The sequence below is a fragment of the Anolis carolinensis genome, chromosome 4 (assembly GCF_035594765.1).
Source record: "Anolis carolinensis isolate JA03-04 chromosome 4, rAnoCar3.1.pri, whole genome shotgun sequence".
NCBI lineage: Eukaryota > Metazoa > Chordata > Lepidosauria > Squamata > Dactyloidae > Anolis > Anolis carolinensis.
In genome coordinates, this window is record NC_085844.1 from 190872044 (window position 1) to 190892753 (window position 20710).

The 20710-nt window shown below is 39.7% G+C and overlaps 2 protein-coding genes and 1 long non-coding RNA gene across 4 annotated transcripts in view; 2 read left to right on the forward strand and 1 right to left on the reverse strand.

The window, feature by feature from the left end:
- The window catches only part of mapk14 (mitogen-activated protein kinase 14), a 40953-nt gene extending 34679 nt beyond the window's left edge, over positions 1-6274 (forward strand). Inside the window, exons 9-12 of one of the 2 annotated variants that reach the window (XM_003226476.4) lie at positions 796-875; positions 2165-2243; positions 3075-3248; positions 4204-6274. In XM_003226476.4, the coding sequence (XP_003226524.1) occupies positions 796-875; positions 2165-2243; positions 3075-3248; positions 4204-4271 (401 nt within the window). In that variant the 3' untranslated portion in view covers positions 4272-6274. The remainder of the gene's footprint in view (positions 1-795; positions 876-2164; positions 2244-3074; positions 3249-4203) is intronic. The other variant, XM_003226475.4, reaches the window with a different exon arrangement.
- Positions 1-20710, reverse strand: part of LOC103280410 (uncharacterized) — a 49472-nt gene that overhangs the window by 26435 nt on the left and 2327 nt on the right. The window lies entirely within an intron of this gene.
- mapk13 (mitogen-activated protein kinase 13) overlaps positions 16927-20710 on the forward strand; it is a 36165-nt gene continuing 32381 nt past the window's right edge. The window contains exon 1 of the mRNA XM_003226474.4: positions 16927-17270. Within this exon, the coding sequence (XP_003226522.1) occupies positions 17152-17270 (119 nt within the window). The 5' untranslated portion in view covers positions 16927-17151. The remainder of the gene's footprint in view (positions 17271-20710) is intronic.

A 20710-nucleotide genomic window follows, 5' to 3' on the forward strand; every position in this document is an offset into this window, starting at 1 on the left:
AGATCAGGATGTGGATCACCTTGAGTTCCGTGTTAAAAGAGACGGAGACATACATTTGCTGAAGTACATAAGTAATCCTTCCTTCTAAGGACGTCATTTGCTCCCATATACAATTATAACCTAAGGAGATAACATACTTGTTAAAATCTTGTTTTCTTCTTTCCCTCTGCAATAAAATTAGGTGCTGCATAAAGGCATACTTTACAAAGAACCAGACTCACTAATATGCACCAAATTTGTTTGCTAGCTCCTTCTGCATATATTATCCTTGCTTAACTTGCCATTCAATTGTTTTTTTCTTGCTTGATAACTAACACTGTTGTGCAGTGTCACATGCTTTCTGACTTAACCTTTTGTTATCCTAGCATTCACAGCCACATAAGAAAAACTTCAAATGCTGCAACCTTGATACACTTATCTTTGGCACCAAAGGAATGAAAACTAACATTTGTAAAGTCAGACAGGAGAATCAAATGATATCTCTAGATAATAATCATCAGTTGGTTAACTGCAACGCTTCAAAGGATTTGATTTTAACTCTAAAAGAAACAAATTATTCACCTTAAGGCTGATTAATGAATTGGCATCTGGCTTTACAGAAACGTTTTTAATTGCGATGTCTAACTGAAAAATGCTTTACTTCCTAGTCTTTGCTTTTGAGGCTTGAGGATGATTTGACACAGAGAGTGGTTACAGCCTATTCTGTGCAGACCAGATGCTTTGTATGCATTTGTCTTGATTGTGTGTTCACAGTGATGTTGAAATATTAACAAAGCCCTTGACTAGGCACCTAAGATATTAACCAGCTTCAGCAGATTATGCGTCTGACGGGGACACCCCCTGCATATCTCATTAACAGGATGCCCAGCCATGAGGTGAGATCTAACAGGGTGTGCATCATGATCTGCACTTCACAACATTCTTTCATGCCTTCATCTATGCATTTGTAGCCCATCACTTAGAGCACAATCTTTCCAAGGCAACTTGCAAACTAAAACAGCATGAAACAATACTTGCTACAATATCAATCCATTCTAAAAGCAATAGAAATTAGAAAAAAACAAAAACAAAGTTAGACTGGAACAAAACATCCTAAAATGTGCTTAAAGGCTAGTACAGATTAAGCAATATGAAAAGGATTCAAAGAAGTGGCCTCCCCACTCAAATAGTTTTATTTTTAAGCTCATTTGTCTGCTGAAATTCTGAGGTTCTTAAAACAGACTTAAACAGACGCATTTGTTTAAAGCTGTTTCTTCAGATTTTGTGGTCCCAAATGGTTTGATGCTTAAATGGTTAAAACCGTAATTTTAAATTGAACATTGGAAACATATAGACAGCTCACAGCACATCAATGTAACATGTTATGAATACCTGGCCCCACAAGCATTCTCAGAGCCCCTTACTAGTTGAAAGTTTCTGAGTCACCTTCAAAGGCAGCAATATCTATAACACCTTAAAAGTCTTCTTGTAGCCTGAACTTGTGCAGTTGAGACAAAGATACCCTCCTCCAGGTTGAGCAGCTGTTATTATTTGTAATAATAATAATAACTTTATTCTTCTATCACGCCCCATCTCCCTGAAGGGACTCGGAGCGGCTTACATGGGGACTAAGCCCAGCAAAACAAATTTTAAATATATCACCATAAAATACAATTGCATTACAATGAATTAAACACATAAAACATATAAAACATCATAAAAACATAAACTCAACAACCTTAGCTAATAAAAAGTTCTCTTTTTTGAGGACACTGTCTTCATGTAATTCCATGGTCTTAAGTTGCCTAGTTAGCTCTACTGACATTTCATTATTTGCTGATTGAAAGAAAATTTGAATTACATTGCTTTTTTAGCATGTTTCATCAGTACCATTTGTGTTGAGTTAGTATTCAGATGCATTAGGTGTATGTGAGTGCAACTGCTGTCCTACAGGAGCTCATCCTTGTTTTGCAGTCTACTATATAGATAACTATGCTCATCCAGTATTTTTTAACTCATAAAGCCTAAATGTTAGCACTTGTTAACAGCTTTCCCATCACTCTGGTGAGTATCTAAATGAGATAAGTACTTCTCAAAAAACTAAAATATGCTCATAAGAAAAATCACACAAATACTCATTAGAAGGTAAAACTTGAAATTGTTGCATTTCCTTCTCTCCTCTCAGGCAAGAAACTACATACAGTCATTGTCTTATATGCCGAAGATGAATTTTGAAAATGTATTTATTGGTGCCAATCCACTGGGTAAGATTAGCGGCTATTTCATTGCCATGTGGGACATTAGATTCATGCCTTAAAATGGTAAATGTTGTTTGAATGGTACAGTTTGAAGCATTAAGATTATGTTCTTTGTTCATAAAGTGGAGATGCTGTTAAGTCATTGGTTCTGAGGGGCTTCTAGACAGAAATCCCTTGCGGAAAAAAAATTCTGATGACAGGTTTTTTTGTTTCTTGCTAGCTTTTCAGTTTTGTTGTATATATGTTTTAATAATTAAAATGGTAACTTATTATTGCTATAGAAGTCAGTTCTTCAACTATGTTTAAGTCAGGAAGAAAACAAATTGTTCAGTGCTTGCTTATGCTTATAGTTTCCAATCTATAGTTGAATCCAAAAGTATCCCCCCAAAATTGTCCCTTGCGGGCCTTTTGCAGGGCAAAAGTGGTGCTTGAGGGGCATGCTTTGAAGCAATGCTATCATGCCACCTTAAAGACCCCTAATCATGTCTGATTTTGGAAGCTAAACAGGGTTGGGCTTGTTTAATATTGTGTGGGAGGCCACCCACCCTTTTAAGATCTCCAAAAAGGCAGGAAAGATTCCTGGTTGAAATCCTGGAGAGCCACTTCTAATCAGAGTTGTCAATACTGTGCCTGAAGTACGAGATGATATATCTTAGTACAACACTATTACTTCTCAAGTAAACCTTGAAAGCTGGACTACTGTCATTAGGATACCATCAATAATATTTCTCACATTACTAACTATGGATTCTGATCCAGCTGAATTTTTAAAATAACTTTTTTATATTTAAACACCACCCTCTTCCTCCTCTTCTTTTGGTTATGATGTTCCTGAAGCTGTGGACTTGTTGGAGAAGATGCTTGTGCTGGACACAGACAAACGAATTACTGCTGCTGAAGCTTTGGCCCATACTTATTTTGCTCAGTATCATGACCCAGACGATGAACCAGTGGCAGATCCCTACGATCAGTCTTTTGAAAGCAGAGAACTGGATATAGAGGAATGGAAAAGTAAGTGGCTTGGGTAGACTGTGCTGGTGAACTGGTGAAGTTTTGGCAAATGCTACTTATTGATGATATATTTATATATCATATTGTAAGAACAATAATCCAATAGCATTGTCCTTTCAACATTAGAATTCCTTTTTGTGGAGAGAAATGGTACTTTTAAAGCTGAATATTATCAAAATAATGAGTCTATTGCCTGGTGAGCTTTACTAGTCATGCACATTTAGGAAAGAGAGTAGAAGATTCACAATTTACAGTAGTTTCTTTTGTCTGGAAATTCTGTTCTTTAAAAAAAAGAGGGAGGTGGCAGTGGAAGAGTGGCTTTCTATCTGATTAATGTGATTGTCGTATGTATTAAGTTCCGGGCTGTGGCGCAGGCTGGAGAGCAAGCCAGCTGAAACTAGCTGCAATGAATCACTCTGACCAGGAGGTCATGAGTTCGAGGCCCGCTCGGAGCCTATGTTTGTCTTGTCTTTGTTCTATGTTAAAAAGGCATTGAATGTTTGCCTATATGTGTAATGTGATCCGCCCTGAGTCCCCTTCGGGGTGAGAAGGGTGGAATATAAATGCTGTAAATAATAAATAAATTTATATGGGCAGCATAATGTTATTGGGCAATTAATTTGTTTTCCTAAGTGGGTTCACAATCAAATTAGAGTGAGGCTGGTTCTTTCTTCAAGTGAGTGCCAACATGGGGAGATGCTCTTAATAATGAGTAAAGTATTTTGTGAAAGGTTAAGCTTACATCACATTGTTCCTTACAAAATGTATTCAAATATAATAGCCTAGTGCCAGCTCATTAAATCACTTAGCACTAACTAGGAAAGACAAATACCTTATTTGAGTTTAGTGGTGTAGTTGACTCTGACGACTGAAAACAATTGAGTAAATACATCTCAAGAGTGGGAGGTGGGCTGATAATTGTTAGCTAAAGTGTGTATCTCTCTTTTTCCTCTAGGCCTGACCTATGATGAAGTAGTTAGCTTTGTGCCACCACCGCTTGACCAAGAGGAAATGGAGTCCTGAGCATCCGTTTGTCTTTGTTCCATATCACTGTGAGGAGAAGGCCTTTTCCATAAGGATTCTCCACATATCATACAAGTGCCTCTTGCCGTGAAGATTCTCCTTGGTGGAGGGGGAGGGGGGTTGTGTGTTTATGTGTATGTTGAATGGAGGAATTGAAGAGGATGAGAAGAAAGATTTGGAGAAAAGTATTTATGCAGTAACTGTATAAATAATTTGCATGTTCTCTTGTATTTTTGTATACAGTTTGGGACATGCTTCTGAAAACCTGTTTGATTGCTTTTTAGCCTTTACTGTTGGCAACCAGCTTTCACTGCTCCGGGTCAAGGCAGACATTATGCAGGGAAGCTGAGATTTCAAATTCTCAGTAGTAATTTCTTGCCATTAAATGGCTCTTCTACCCAGATGAGACTTGGATAATGCAAGCTGAACTATTACTTGAACTGTGCCCTCTGCTTTTTAGAATGAGAGAAGAGAGGGTAAGGGATGTCTTTCCATTCCATGCCATGCCAGCTGCTTTACACCCAAAGCCTCTTCCCAGTATTTGTACAGCAGGAAGGATGATGCTATGAAGGGCTGTCTCTTGAGAGCTTCTTGTCTGAAACAGTGTAAAAAAAGAAGTTTGTGCCTTAAATTACTAAGGGAAAATAGAGTCTGTGTTAGTACTCTGTATAGTGGACCTCTGAGCTTGCTGCTTTCCAGGGTCTGAGTCACAGGATGCCCATGTATTACTAACTGGTGGCTATGGCCAAAATGCATCTCTTTCAGTGATAGGATGTATTCCCATATTAGTTGGATTTTGTCATTTGCCTTTCTGTGCTGCCCAACCCTGAGATCTTTCAGCAGCAGGTTCCATCACGCTGCCTGTTAATGTTTTGTATCTTCTTAATGTGGCGTGTGGGTTTGTGTATGTTGTAATGTGTGTGCATCGTAGGGCTTGCTTGTATTTCCTTGGAGGAGGCCCTGGGGAAGTAAATCTGCTAATTAATTGCTGCATTCAATATCATAGTGTCATGGGGAATCACAACATCCATATGTTTTTATTACACTTAATGTTGACATTGTGGGCACTTTTGAGGAAAGGCGCTGATGAACATGCACCTTTCTGTGAGCTTCCTTTGGGGGCTTTAAAATGAATTGTTTTATCGGCTTGCATTAACCCAGCACAAGATTCACACCATTGTATTCCTAGATGATAGAAATCAAGTAACCTTGACATTTCCCTGCTTATGAACTTTGTGGGCTTCGGGGGCACCAGTTCAAGTATTTTGTGTTCATCAGGTATTTTAGGTATCCAAGATCCTATTTTTAAAATATTTTCTGAAATTTATATAAATGCAGGTATCATGCATGGATTGTATGCCTGTCTCTGAAAGAGTGTAAAGCTTTGCAGTATTTTTGTTGTTCAAATGGATGTGGGATTTTTGTGTATTTATCCCTTTTGTACAGAGAAGCCGTGAAAGTAAAAAGGCATGTGAATAATAAAGCCATCAGATCCTTCCTTTCTAGTGATCTCCCTTCAGGTCCGTCCCGCTGTATAGAAACTTTGACTTGGGGTCCAGAGAGCAGCATTCCTTCATGCTTTTTGTTTGGAGGCCTTCTTAAGACCAAACAAAATCAGCTCCTTCTACTGGATGTACAGTCCTAAGTATTCAGATGGAAATGTAGATATACTCTGTATAACATACACAAAGATTATTTTTCTCTATCATTATATGTGTAATCTGCCATGTGACTTTCATGCAGACGTACAACAGAAAGAATGTTAGGTATATTTATGAGTGGAATTATCTCAAAGTTGAGACTGTATGGGAGGCCCTGTGGAGTGCAATTCTCGTCGCTAGTGTGATGCTGTTCAACTGCCTGAACTCTGGACAGAAAGTACACACTGTAAAGAAATGTTCTACATTTTTTATGTATCTAGGAACTTTGCTCTAACTGGTTATGCCATATAGGAAATCCCACAATGCCACTGGTTTTGAAATAAACCTATTTTTCAGACTTCATAGACTGTTGGCTATAAATTGATGTTTCTTTACAATGAAGTCGATTCTTTCATTTTGATGAAGCAAGGATGATACGGGACAAATTCATTCATAGCACTACATGTACTGAACAAACAAACTTAATCATGATTGGCCACTGTGTGTATTGGGTGGTGATTTGTTTTGCCTCTTTCAATACTCATTTCACTTCTTCTGTTCTCTCCTCTGCACTGAAATATTGTCAAATAAAAGTGCAAACAAATCTGTTTTAAAACTGATAATAAAAACTGTTTACATGCCCAGAATGTTGTTAGTAATTGCCCACCCAGGTTTTTAGAGAAGTATTTTTTATCAATCTACATTAATAGAACTATGAAATGTCTTTCATAATGAAATCTTAAGGAACTCATATTAGTGTATGCTCTCCACTGCAGCACAAGACATTGTGCATGTGTTGTTTGTGCTCACACATATATAACGCAAACCACTTCTGCATTTTTCTTCCATTAGCAATTGTTTATTTTGCCATATTTTTTAGGTTTACAGAAATGGAGTTGGGCACTGTCTACAGATAAGTTCAATTGTTACATGCTTTCTATGTGTGCATTTAATTTGTTGAGAAAAGTATTTAGTATTTGACTTGACTATTTGATCATTGCTAAACAAACACAGGGATATACTAGTCTTTGTGGGAAAGATATATATGGTATAAGGCAGAGCTTCTCAACCTTTGGTCCTCCAGGTGTTTTGGACTTCAGCAATTCCTAACTGGCTGGCTGGGAGTTCTGGGAGTTGGTCCAAAACATCCGAAGGACCAAAGATTGAGAACCACTGAATAAGGCATTCTTGCAGTATTTGCCTGAGCTTCCTGTGCAATATGATTGCATGCAAACATGTTGCAAAACTGTCTTCTGAGTTGGACTGGGAGAGTAGAGTGTACTTTGTGGGAAGCCCTGGATAGAAGAGACAGGAAGATGGATTACCATTTGCAGCTGGAAATGGCAAAATGCCTAGAATTCCGAAGACATCCCAATTTTTTCCTACTGCTTTGAGAAGCGGTCTGCCTTTAGTGTAGAAGTGCAACAGTAGGAAAACTCAAAATATTTCATTTCTTCCTACCAGCTTCAAATTGAGATTGTAATACATGAGATTACTTGCATATTACATGAGAGACTTGTCTATCTGTTTAGGAAGGCATTTTATAACAACAGAATAATAAATTATAGGATATTTTATAAGGCTTATCTTAATTGTATTAATCAAGGCTGCTGCGATTACACCTTACATTCCACTATGGAAAACAAAGCCACATGTGTATAGTTTACTGTTGGTTTGCAATCAAGAATACTAATCAAACTACACCTGTTTAACTTCCAGAACTCCATTGCATTATGTATAGTCCTCGTTTCATAATGTGTTGTGGACACTTTTAAAAATAAGCATGCTATTTTTTTAGACTACTTTTAAGAAATCACAAGCTTATAAGTATGATAATGATACTTGGGGTGAGTACGAGAAGTTATTTGAGATTAATTTGGTTAAAATCACTACCAAAAGTGAATTTTTATAGCTGATTGACAGTAGCTAGGAACTGTATATGTCCTGGGCATGGTTAACCAGTGTGCTGAGAACTGCAATGAAATCTTCAAATTAAGACCAGTTAACATTCAGTTGAATTTATCGTCATCACCTTGTTAACTGGATTATTTTTCTTTACACTTCTTTTTAAGAATACCAAAATGGAACATTCCATAAACTTTTCTGTTACTTCTGCTTTGCATATAATCATTTGAAGTCTCTTCAACTGGCATTTAAAAGTCTATCAAACTGAAATGTTTTCAGTAATCTACTTGTGAAAATTAGGAAAAAAAATTGGAAGTCCTAATTTAATCCATATTTTGAGTGAGGAAGCATCTGTGTTTTATCCTTAATGACTTCGTAAAAGTTGACCAAGTCTCCAATTGTCAATATGATGATCTCAAGTTTTGACGTGTGTTTCATAGCCATGATAAACCATATAAACATTTCCAAAATGTTAGTACGATTTTTAAAGTTTTTTTTAGTAAAAAAAGTCAATATATACAGAGAATAGTATTACCTGTATATACTCGAATATAAACCGACTCGAATATAAGCCGAGGCACCTAATTTTACCACAAAAACTGGGAAAACTTACTGACTCGAGTATAAGACGAGGATGGGAAATGCAGCAGCTATGGGTCAATTTCAAAAATAAAATAGATATTAATAAAATTGCATTATTTGAGGCATCAGTAGGTTAAATGTTTTTGAATATTTATATAAAGCTGTAATTTAAGATAATAAGACTTTAATAAGATAAGACTGTCCAACTCTGAATACCTATATACTCAAGTATAAGCTGACCTGAATAGAAGCCAGCCATTCTGGGTACCCACTATCCATGACATGATAGAATCCAGAAGTAAATGTGAGGATATGTGTGATTGTGGTGGTCTTTTTCCTTTTAAAGGGATGGGGAATGTGTAGATTTTTCAGCTGCTGAACTTCAGATTCCATCATCTTTAGGCAATTTCCAACTAGCTCTCTAACTTTATATTGGCTGGCTCGTTCCCCCAAGGAACAGAATCCAACAACTGAAGGTAGAAAGGAAATACCTCTGGTTATGGACACATGACTTATGTACATGTACAGTAATAGTACACTCCAAGCATTTTTTTAAAATATATGACCCATACATGCTAATTTTAATGCAAAGTGTGCCTTTTGCAAAATACCAGATGTCCTCATGGGTAGATGGATGATGAAAAAAGTGTGAGCATGACAAATATATTCATATTAATTCTCTGCTGGAACCTATTAGCTCCAGACACACATTTTTCACTATGACCAAACCTCTGACCTCTCATAATGAGAGAATGCATTAATTTAGCAACCTAATTACAAGGTCTTGCAATCAGCATGTGATGATATGATCAAGGGAATGGGAATGACCTATGGTAACACAAGCCAATTACCCAGGAATGGAAGACCTGCAGGGCAACAAGGAAACCAACTGGTTACTATTTGCCAATCATTCAGAATTCTCTCTCCAGTCCTAATATTATGTGTGAGCGCCTGAAAGATATTTTACAATTAAGAAAAGAGCTGTAGTATACAAATCACCTAAGTGGACTGTAGTCAAGGCAATGGAATAAGTTTAAGCATAACTGGAGTATGTGCACTATAGCTTGCAATAACCTGTTGAATCTGAGATGCAGCTATTGATTAACTGTCTGCAATTGTTTGTACTATAATTGCCAATTAAAATAATTGCATTGATAACATTGTTCTTTATTTTCAATATGCCAATACTTTCTTCTATTTAAAGTTGAATTCCATATCTTGAAAGCTGGGTGTTAATAGGCAAAACATCTTTAAGATCATAAGGGCATTGGTGGATCAAAGCAAAGAGTCTCAATTTATCTATCCAAGGCTGTCAAAACAAGAAGGCAGTGGCAATATAGAACTCTAAAACATCCAGCTGCTAGTGACTAAACAAGTGATTTCAATGTGCAAAAGGCACATGCTCTGTCCATGAGGTGTGGCTGATTAATCTCTTGTATCCTATTTTGCGCAGCATTTGGAAGCCTGCACAGGCAGGGTGAGAAAGCAACAGTACTCTCCTGTTGCTTCACAATTGGAGAAACTATGGCTTCCACTGCAGTGAGTTATATCCAATAGTGCCATCCCAGTAGGACAAACCTGCAAGACCTTACGCTTTAGGTTTGTTCGAGCATCAAATCTATACTGCTGAACGTTCTCTTTCACAAATAGTTTCACAAGCTGCTTCACAGATCCATGTACACTCTGCTTCAGAAAGTGGTACCCTAGTGTTGCACAAATCTTTCTTCATTGCATTCTAGTACTCTTGCACAAATTCTAGTGGCTTTACAAGCTAATATATTGTTTTGCTACTCTCCTTGCACAATCTATATATATAAAAAAGAGTGATGGAATCGCGGCACCGAGCAAAACAACAAAACTACCAGCCCCCCAACCTCGAAATTTGACAACACAACCCATCATCCACACCTCTAGGTTGATACAATAAAAAATCCCGTCAAAAACCTCCACGGGGCCTTAAAAACCCAGCCGTCAGCCTGGCTGGAAGGCCCCATGGTGGTTGGAGGAGGGGCCTCCACGCGGCAGGGCCGCGGAGTAAAAATTGTCAGGCCGCAGCGGGGCCCGAGCAGGCGTGGAACAACACCCTCCCCCCTCCAAGAGCCATCTCAGCCTCCCCCAGCCAGAGGGAGGCCGCGAGGCCCCAAGGTTTCTTTTTTTTTTTCTTTTTTTTTTTTTGGATGTTGAGGCCTGCACAGCCGAAGGCGGGGGGGGGGGGCTTCCAGAAAGGCACCCTCCCCCCATGAAGACCACCGCAGCCTCCTCCGTGCCCCGCAGGCCTCAGGGCGGCCCCGGCCACGAGAGAGTCGGAGCCCGAACCTTCCCCCCGAAGAGCCACCTCCGCCTCCCGCCAGGCCGGAGGGAGGCCGCAAGGCCCAAGGTTGCTTTTCTTTTAACTATTTATTTTCTTTTGGACATAGACGCCTCAAGGGGTGGCCCCAAGGCCGGAAAGAGCCCCCCCCCAAAGGGTCCTAAACCCTCCCTCCCCTTTCCCCCTCTTCAGAGGAGGGCCCTACCTTCCCAGCCTCAGCTGCCTGGACCTCTCTCTCTCTTCCGCCGCCCTGAACTCTCAGGCAACAAATATAATATCTACAATTACTATGGTGTAATAATACAGAACAATATAATCTCCAAAATCAGGACATTAAATAAAGAACAACACTCTGAAAATGGGAATTCCAGAAAGGAAACAACCAGGGCCAGCTAACACCTCCCAACAAACAATTCCCCCAGGCAGGAAGCAACCAGGCTTCCAAACAGCAAGGCTATTCAGTGCTGTTCAACCTGACCAAGCAAGATTTCCCCTTCATAGTACACCCTCAGGGTTTCAAGCCATGAGGCTACTCCGTCTCATTCAGCCTGCCCAAGAAAGGATGCCCCTATGTAGAAAGCACTCAGTCTTTGAAACAGCGAGGCTATTCAGTGCAATTCAAATTGGCTAAAAAACCATTTACCTACAACGCAAGTACCCAGCCTTCCAAGCAGCAAACCTATTCCATTGTATTCCAGCTCACCAAACAAGGATTCACGTAAGGAGAAAACACCCAGACTTTAAGGCTGCAAGGCTATTCACTGCTATTCCACCTGGTCAACAAATGATTCCCATCAGCCACAGCAACGCGTGGCCAGGCACAGCTAGTGCATTATAATATAATAAGGCCAAGTGTTGTTAGTTGTGTTTGTTACCCTGCTAGCACCTGGGTAAGTGTGAGCAGAACAACAAAATCCTTAGACTTCTTTAGTTAGTGTAATGCTTAGTAAACTGAAAGGCAGATCAAACTTCTGAAGACCACACCTTGAGTCAGCCAAGGAAACCACAGCCTTGAATTTGCAAGACGTGAACAGGGTAATTGATGACTCGATCTCTTGGACTTCTCTTTATTTGTAATACTTCCACAGATCAAAAACCACCTCGTGTAAATAACAATTTTTAAAAAATGGCTGTAGTGCAAATTAAAAATGTTCATTTAAATGGTCTATCTGTGTTTGAACTGGTTATATTCTACCTGCATTGTAAAGTTCCAACTAGCTCCCTTCATGATTTGGATTATGGTTTTGTCCCAGTCAAAAACTGGCAAGCCATCCTGAGGCTTCATTCACTCCTCAACTATGGCATTGAAAATCATTTGCATTTTTTGCCCAGTTCATAATTTTCTTAAGAAAATTAAACAATGTTACTATTTGCATCTACATGACAAATCATTGCTAAAAGCTCATCTATCTTTGTACTTGAATACAGTAGAGTCTCGCCCATCCAACCTTCACTCATCCAACATTCTGTATTATCCAACACACTCTGCCTTTTAGTAGTCTGTGTTTTTGCAGTCAATGTTTTCAATACATTGCGATGTTTTGGTGCTAAATTCATAAATACAGTAATTACTACATAATGTTACCATGTATTGAACTGTTTTTTTCTGTCGATTTGCTGTAAAACATGATGTTTGGGTGCTAAATTTGTAAAATCATAATGTAGTTTGACGTTTAATAGGCTTTTCCTTAATCCCTCCTTATTATCCAACATTTTTGCTTATCCAACGTTCTGTTGGCCCATTTATGTTGGATAAGCAAGACTCTACTGTATTAGCATTCACATTCCATAATAATCTGTTGGGGGGCATATTACTGTCCAAAATCTTCTGTCTGGGCATGTTTTTTAGCTTTAGGTTACTATTGTTCAAAATCCACCTTCTAATTGCGTGTATTCTCATTCTTTGTTTTTTGTTCTTATCTCCTTCCTGGTACTACTGGTATTTATTTATACACTCCCTCACTTGTTAAAGAAGACACAATCCTGAACTACAAGAGTCATCTAAGGGGCTTACTAGAGGAAAATACCAGAAGCTCGATGCTATTTTATTTCTGTTCTTATGTGATTCCTGGTTTTTAAATCCACCAGTTACAATTCTGATACAACTATGAGCATTTCAACCTAACACAATGCACAAAAATGACATGGTGAGCCTGTTTGCTTATGAACTGAGGTACAGGCAATGACTACATTGATCCTGGAAGATCTTGCTCAGGATAGCCTATTCATCCCCAAAACTCTATCTTAACACTATAAAGCTGGGAAGTAAATTTTGTTGAGTTAATTATTAAATAAATGTTCTAAATGATTAATTATAGAAAGTCATGGTATAGTGGTTTGAGTGTTGGACTAAGATACTAGAGGTCATGGTTTGAATTCCCACTCAGCCAGGGAAACCCATTGGGTGAATTTGGCAGGTCATACTCCTAAGAATGGCGCTCCATGCAGTCATGCCGGCCACATGACCTTTGTCTTCTGAGGCTGAGAAAATATGACTTCTCCAAAGGCTGGAAGCCTATTGGATGGCCTTAACCTCAGAGGAAAGCAAAGGCAAGCCCCATCTGGTCAAATCTCATTAAGAAACCACTGTGATAGGGTCACCCTACAGTTGCTATAATTTGGAAACAATGTTAGTTAAAGAACAATAGCATCTATTTTATTTAATTATTTAATTTATTTATATGCTACCTTTCTTCCAGGATACGACCAAAGACTGATACCAAAGACAACAAATTAAAAATTACAATAAACTCTAAGAATAGTTACAATAACTTCATAAAATATTTTCAAATCAATTAAAAACATTCAAAAGAGGGAAATAAAATATCTCTAGTAAAATACCTCCCATACGTATAAAATAAAAACTTGCTTAAATAAAAATGTCTTTGCCTGCGACATAAGGAAAGTAGGGTTGTTGTATGTTTTCCGGGATGTATGGCCATGTTCTAGAAGTATTATCTCCTGACGTTTCGCCCACATCTATGGCAGGCATCCTCGGAGGTTGTGAGGTGGAAAGTATCCTCTCATTACCAGCATTCATTTAATGCTATCAAATGTACAGTAAAGAAACCAAAAACAGTGTGTCCTACCAGAGGCACACAATCTGAAATATATGTGTATGCATATTATGTACACATAGAGAAGGAAGGGATTATATAGTATACAACTACAAGGCAATTGGAAAACAAATTATCCAAATAAATCGCAAAAAAAACCACACTAATATACTGTAATACAAAGCAGACTAGCCTATAAATGTAATCAAAATACACAAGATTACCCAATGATATCAAACTAGAATTCCAAGAGCTTTTGAAAACAAAAAACATTTTCAACTGAGGTTTAAAAATAACAAAAGAAATTGCAGTCCACAAATGTTCAGGGAGATAATTCCAAGAGTAAGAGGCAGAGTGAGAAAGGACAAAGCCAAGCCAGGCATGAAAAGTCAAGAATTCCTAGAAGATAGATATCAAGAGGCTGGTAAAAAAAAAAAGGTCTGAAAGATATTGGGTTCTGGGTTGTGTGAGACTTTGAACATTAAAACAAGAAGCTTTTATTGAATCCTAGAAGGAATGGGTAATCAATGAAGAAATATCCAAAGGGGAGGTAACATGATCACAATGAGGGATCAAAACGTTTTATATATATGTATATATATGTATATATATGTACACACACACATATATGTGTGTGTGTGTGTTTATATGTATGTGTATATATATATATATAATTTACAATAATATATAATAATTATAACATATTGTATATACATATAATATTCATAATATTATATTGTATACGATATAATTTTTTATTTATTTATTTACATCACTTTTACCCCGCCTTTCTCTCCAAGGAGACTCAAAGCGGCTTACAGTAAATAGGCAAAAATTCAATGCCTAAAAACAATGTAAAAACAACAATTCATATAAAACAATCTACAAAACAAAAGTTCATATAAAACCGGTACCATTACAAAATAAAATCACATTATATAAAATTTTAAGAATGTCCAAGATTAAAATCCATTCATCCAGAATCCTCAAGTCTTCGTACAGGTCATGTAAAGTCCATGTTCTTATTCATTAAAAGCTTGTGTGCACAGCCATATCTTTAAGGCTTTCCTGAAGCCTAGGAGAGTTGGTATCTGCCGTATGTTGCTGGGGAGGGTGTTCCACAGCTGAGGAGCCACCACCGAGAAGGCCCTGTCCCTCGTTCCCACCAGCCTTACCTGCGAGGCTGGTGGGACTGAGAGCAGGGCCTCCCCCGATGATCTAAGAGTTCTAGAAGGCTCATGGGGGAAATACGTTCGGACAGGTAAGATGGGCCAGAACCATTTAGGGCTTTTAGGTCAAAACCAGCACTTTGAATTGGGCTCGGTAGCATATCGGCAGCCAGTGGAGCTGGCTCAGCATGGGAGTAGTACGCTCCCTGTAAGCCGCTCCTGTTATTAGTCTGGCTGCCGCCCGTTGTACTAGTTGGAGCTTCCGAGCCGTCTTCAAAGGCAGCCCCACGTAGAGCGCGTTGCAGTAGTCCAAACGAGCTGTAACCAGAGCGTGGACCACCGTGGCCAAGTCAGACCTCCCAAGGAATGGGCGCAGCTGGCGCACAAGGCGGAGTTGTGCAAAGGCTCCCCTGGCCACCGCCGAGACCTGGGGCTCCAGGCTCAGCGATGAGTCCAGGAAAACCCCCAGACTGCGAACCTGTGTCTTCAAGGGGAGTGCGACCCCATCCAACACAGGCTGTAACCCTATTCCCTGTTCAGCCCTGCGACTGACCAGGAGGACCTCTGTCTTGTCTGGATTAAGTTTCAATTTGTTCACCCTCATCCAGTCTGACACAGCGGCCAGACACCGGTTCAGGACCTGAACAGCCTCCTTAGTGACAGGTGGGAAGAAGTGACAGAGCTGGACATCATCTGCGTACAGATGACAACGCACTCCGAAACTCCGGATGATCTCTCCCAGTGGCTTCATGTATATGTTAAACAACATGGGGGACAGTATTGACCCCTGCGGGACCCCACAAGTCAATGGTTGTGGGGCCGAGCAGGTGTCCCCCAATGACACCATCTGAGAACGACCCTCCAGGAAGGACCGGAGCCGCTGCAGAACAGTACCCCCGAGACCCATCCCAGCAAGGCGCCCCAGAAGGATACCGTGATTGACGGTATCGAAGGCCGCTGAGAGGTCCAGCAGAACCAGCAGGGACACACTCCCCCTGTCCAGTTCCCGGCGTAGATCATCAACTAAGGCGACCAAGGCTGTCTCGGTACCATGTCCCGGCCTGAAGCCAGACTGCGCCGGATCCAGAAAATCAGTATCTACCAAGAATGCCTGGATTGCGCAGCCATCACACGTTCCACGACCTTGCCCAAAAAGGTCAATAATACTAATAATGCAATATAATGATATTAATTATATATTATATTTTATATGTGATATGACTAATTATATTACAATATATTGATACAGTACAATATAGTAATTTATTACCAGTATTGTACTATGCTAATATAATATTGTATGTAAATTTAATTTGTAAGCCGCTCTGAGTCCCCTTCGGGGTGAGAAGGGCGGCATATAAATGTAGTAAATAAATAAATAAAAAGAGTGTAATACTGAAAGGAAGGAAGTATAAAGGAGAGAGAATGTAAGAAGACAAAAAATAAGATTGCAATAATCAAGATGCAAATCTAAGGGTGTGTCTACACTGTATGATTAATGCAGGTTGACATCACTTTAACTGCTATGGCTCAATGCTATGGAATCATGGAATTTGTAGTTTCGTGAGGCATCAGCACTCATTGGCAGAGGAGGCTAAAGACCTTGTAACACTACAATTCCCATGATACCATAGCATGGAGTCATGGCTGTTAAAGTGATGTCAAACTGCATATAGTGTTAGTCGCTGTCTAAGATTTATTTTATCATCTCAGACAAGTATTTCTAAGAATTTTTATAAAATCACTTACTGAAGGACAATGTGTAATGAACAAACATAGCATATGATTTTTCAAACCCTGTCCATTTAGTTACATTCATAATTTTCAAAGGAAGACATGTAATCTATGCTGTGTTTGTTCTCTCTCTTTTTTAAAAGCTGGCTTATTGAGACCTAGGACCAGGAAACTCTGAAGGGATTGGTTAAATGTATCAGGGCTCACTACTGCTCCCAGTGGCTGACTCTACGCAGAAAGGTGAGTCCTTTGAAAGCACCTGGGGGAGGAGTGTCTTAATAATGTGCAACCTGATGCCTCCTTCCTGGTGTGATGTGTGGGCAGAGGGAGGAGGGATGTGTGTCACTGAACACAAGGCAGCTGAGAAGGAAACCAACAACTACTGACTTTCCTTGGGAAAACTGAGTTGCGGGGGAGTCTGGATTGAGCCTTGATTCCCTCTGGAGCCCTGGGTGCTGGAGAAGTCAACTCCAGACACACCAGAAGATGAGCTTCTCCAGGAGAAGGGGCTTCTACAAGCAGGAAGTAAACAAGATAGTCTGGGAACTTCCTAGGCGATACACGTCCATTGTCTCCGTGGGATCTGGAGCTTATGGATCGGTCTGGTGAGTGAGTTCATGCATCTCAAGGTGGTTGCCAAATTGGGTGGCAGATAAAGACAGGTACAAGATACAGCAACCCTGAATTCTTGGGAAGAGTTAGTAGGAATTTCTCTCTTACCTTGAGGGGAAAGGTTGGTGTTTTGGCTAAGACGTTTCATTTCCTTCTGGCTTTGGCCTGCACTGTCTAAGCATTAACCCCATCTGCTGTACTGAGCTTTCCAGGACTGGGAATCAATTTCTCTCAGCTCACTTTGTATGAGGTCAAGTTTCAGTGCCTAAATTTGTAAACAGTGAAGCATAGGCCTGGGTTGTTTGTTTCTAGAGAAGAGGAAAACACTTCGGGTATTGTTGATGTTGAAGGGCCGGCCCTATTATTATGCAGACTAAGGTGGCTGCTTCGGGCAGTAATGACTGCATTATTATAGCAAAACAAATTGACATTTATTTACTTTATTCTTATATTTTTGTTGCCAAGAATGAGGAAAGGGGATTGTCCTGAAATAATTTGTATGCCGCTCACCTTGAACAGATGTGGGGGTGTAATTTTGCTATTTTGGCACATCTACATTGACCCGTTACTGTGAAGGTTCCTGAATCAGCTCAGTGGTGGCCAAACCACACGCGGAGCTGATCCAGGGTAATGCGGGGCAGGGCCATTTTAATGCAGCCTTGACCTGTGTTAACAAAAGTTGCAGGATGTGCTGAATTTTGACCCAGAATTTGAAGTAATTCATGACTTTGGGCCCCTATAAATCGTGTTTCCCAGACTCAGGTCACTTGGGTACATGGGATGACACTTACCATTCCCCTCCCAATTTGTGTCTGGTGGAGGTCTTTAAGCACAATACAAGTTCTGCTGATTGTCACCTACAGTTACCTTAGCCAGAGTGACAAGGCATTTGGGGAAGCGAGGGGAGTCAGGAGGGAGCAATTCCTCCTTTTCTTCCTCCCTCGTCATCCCATCTAATGTCACCAGAGGTGACAAGCAAACAGCATGTTATGTCCAGAAATTGCTATGATATGGAGAACGTCGGGAGATGGTAAGAGTAGCCACCCGGCAGCACCAAACTGAGTTTGCCACCGCAGGTTGGTTGGGATACCCTCCTACTCCTACAGCAGCAGCAGCTGGTGCTGATGGTGTAGCTGTGTAAAGGGCTGAACTAATGTACACCACACCAGATTGGCCTGGGATAGCTGGTCAATGTAGATCTGTCCTCAATCTCAGGCATAAAAGGTCTGGGGTTGACTTTCTGCTAATGACAGATATGTAAGCAGACAGCATCTTTTTCCAGTGGGGAGAAGCAGCTTTCCGAATGGTCCAGTTTAAGAAAGATTCCAAGAAACTGGAATGTTTAGTATTTCGGGGTGGTTTCAGACATTACCAAGGGATTCTAGCAGGATGAAACTGGCAACTTTGAATCATAAAGGTAGACTCATCCACCTCAATTATATCTTGTGTGAGAGAGTTGATACAACAGATGTTTGACATGTGAACCTACAAACTTACAAGAATAATATAACAAAATCTATATTTGAAAGCTTTGAAATCATAAAATATCCTCATCTGCCAAAAAAGTACATATGTATAGATGTAGTTGCAACTCCTAAGCCTTGGCAAATCTTTGACTACTGTGTGAAACATCCCTATGACATTAATCGACTGGCCTGAGTACCTAAAACTGTACAATTAGCCCTCCTCATTTGCAGGTTTGATTTTTGTGGATTTGATTGCTCATGGATTAGATGAAAATGTTATCTCTATAAATCTCAAGGTCTTCCAGTGTGGCTTTATGGACAGTTTCTTTAGGAAGTGGGTCATATGGTTACTGTGGAGGACCTAGAGATTCTTAGGGAGAACACCTGTCTAGGAATCTTTAGATCCACTTGTGTAATTCTATGGTCAGCTTCTAGCAGAAGTTGACTATAAAGTCATGCTGGAGGACCTAGTATTTCCTAGAAAAGTATTTTTTCAGGTTAAAAAAAGATTTTTCAAGTGTTCTCTGTAGCAATCTTTAGGTGTTCCAGTATGATTCAGTTTCCAGAGGATGTTCAGTGGAAGACCTAGACTAGAGATTCCTCAAGATATCATGTTAATCAAAGCTGTTGACAAAAGTTGAAAGGACAACTGTATATAAAAGCACAATTTATTTATTCATTTATTATTTACAATCTCAAATACAAATCCATTCAAATCAATTTTAACAATTTCACAGAATTCTAATACTGTATATACAAATAGTCAAGTGGGGCTGCCATATATCAAGGCCCAATCCTGAGTCTCCACTTTTCATGGACCATCTCCATCCAGGGGACAAGGTACAAATCCTTCAGTTTTGGTGGGCTCAGATCCAGGCAAGAGGAAAGAACTGTGGGCAAATCTCCACAGCAATTTTCTATAATTTGCAAGGTTTCATTGATTTTTTGCTGTAACTTCAAAAGATTTGAGGGGGAGGGATACTGAATTTACTTGTCCTGAATCTTAGGTATTGGCCTGGATGCCTTAAGATCTGGGACAATCCTAAACTGGCAACCCTAGGAATTAGTGGCTTCACATATCAGTGTATTGAAGCTTTAAAATACTATAAATGAAATATTGTATAACTAATATACAAATTTAGCCCCATTTTTCCCTATATACCTTATTTTTAAATCTCACACTTCTTAATTAAACTTCTGTTTACAATTAATCAAATTGTATTTCAGACTTTATAATACACTATAATAATACACTTTATTTATATTCCGCCCTTCTCTCCGAAGGGACTCAGAGTGGATTACAGTATATAAACAGATACAGGCAGACATTCAATGCCTTATTACAATCCAATGAGACACCCAAACAAAGGCAAAGGCTTCTCCTTTCATTTCCAGCTTCTGGAGGCAGTGCTCATCTCTGGCTCTTGGAGGAGGTGCTCTTCTCTATTTTTAAGCCAAGGAGCCTGAATTATTACCTCCTGGTCGTGTGGCTGGCATGACTGCTTGGAGCGTCCTTTTGCCTTTTCCAGCCAAAGTGGTACCTATTTATCTGGTAACATTTGCATATTTTCGAACTGCTAGGTTGGCAGGAGCTAGGGCTGACAGTGGGAACTCATCCCATCGTGCGGATTTGAACTGCCAACCTTCAAGCCAGCAGTTCAGCAGCGCAAGGACTGAACCCATTGTGCCATTTTAGGACACTGAAAAAGATTTCCATTTTTCATATGTCTCATATGTACATGTTTTGGGACTGAAGTGAAATTTCACCAGATTAGGAGATTTCCCATTTTAAGAGCAATATTCTCATCTCCCCCATCCCATAGCTTCACCTCTGAGTTCAATTAAAGAGACAGCAAATCCATATGACTTGGAGAGGTGGCATGCTGAATCAATGTCACTTTCCCCCCATATTACAGTGTGTATTTCTTTTTCCCCCACCTCTGCCGGGGGGGGGGGGGGGAATAAAC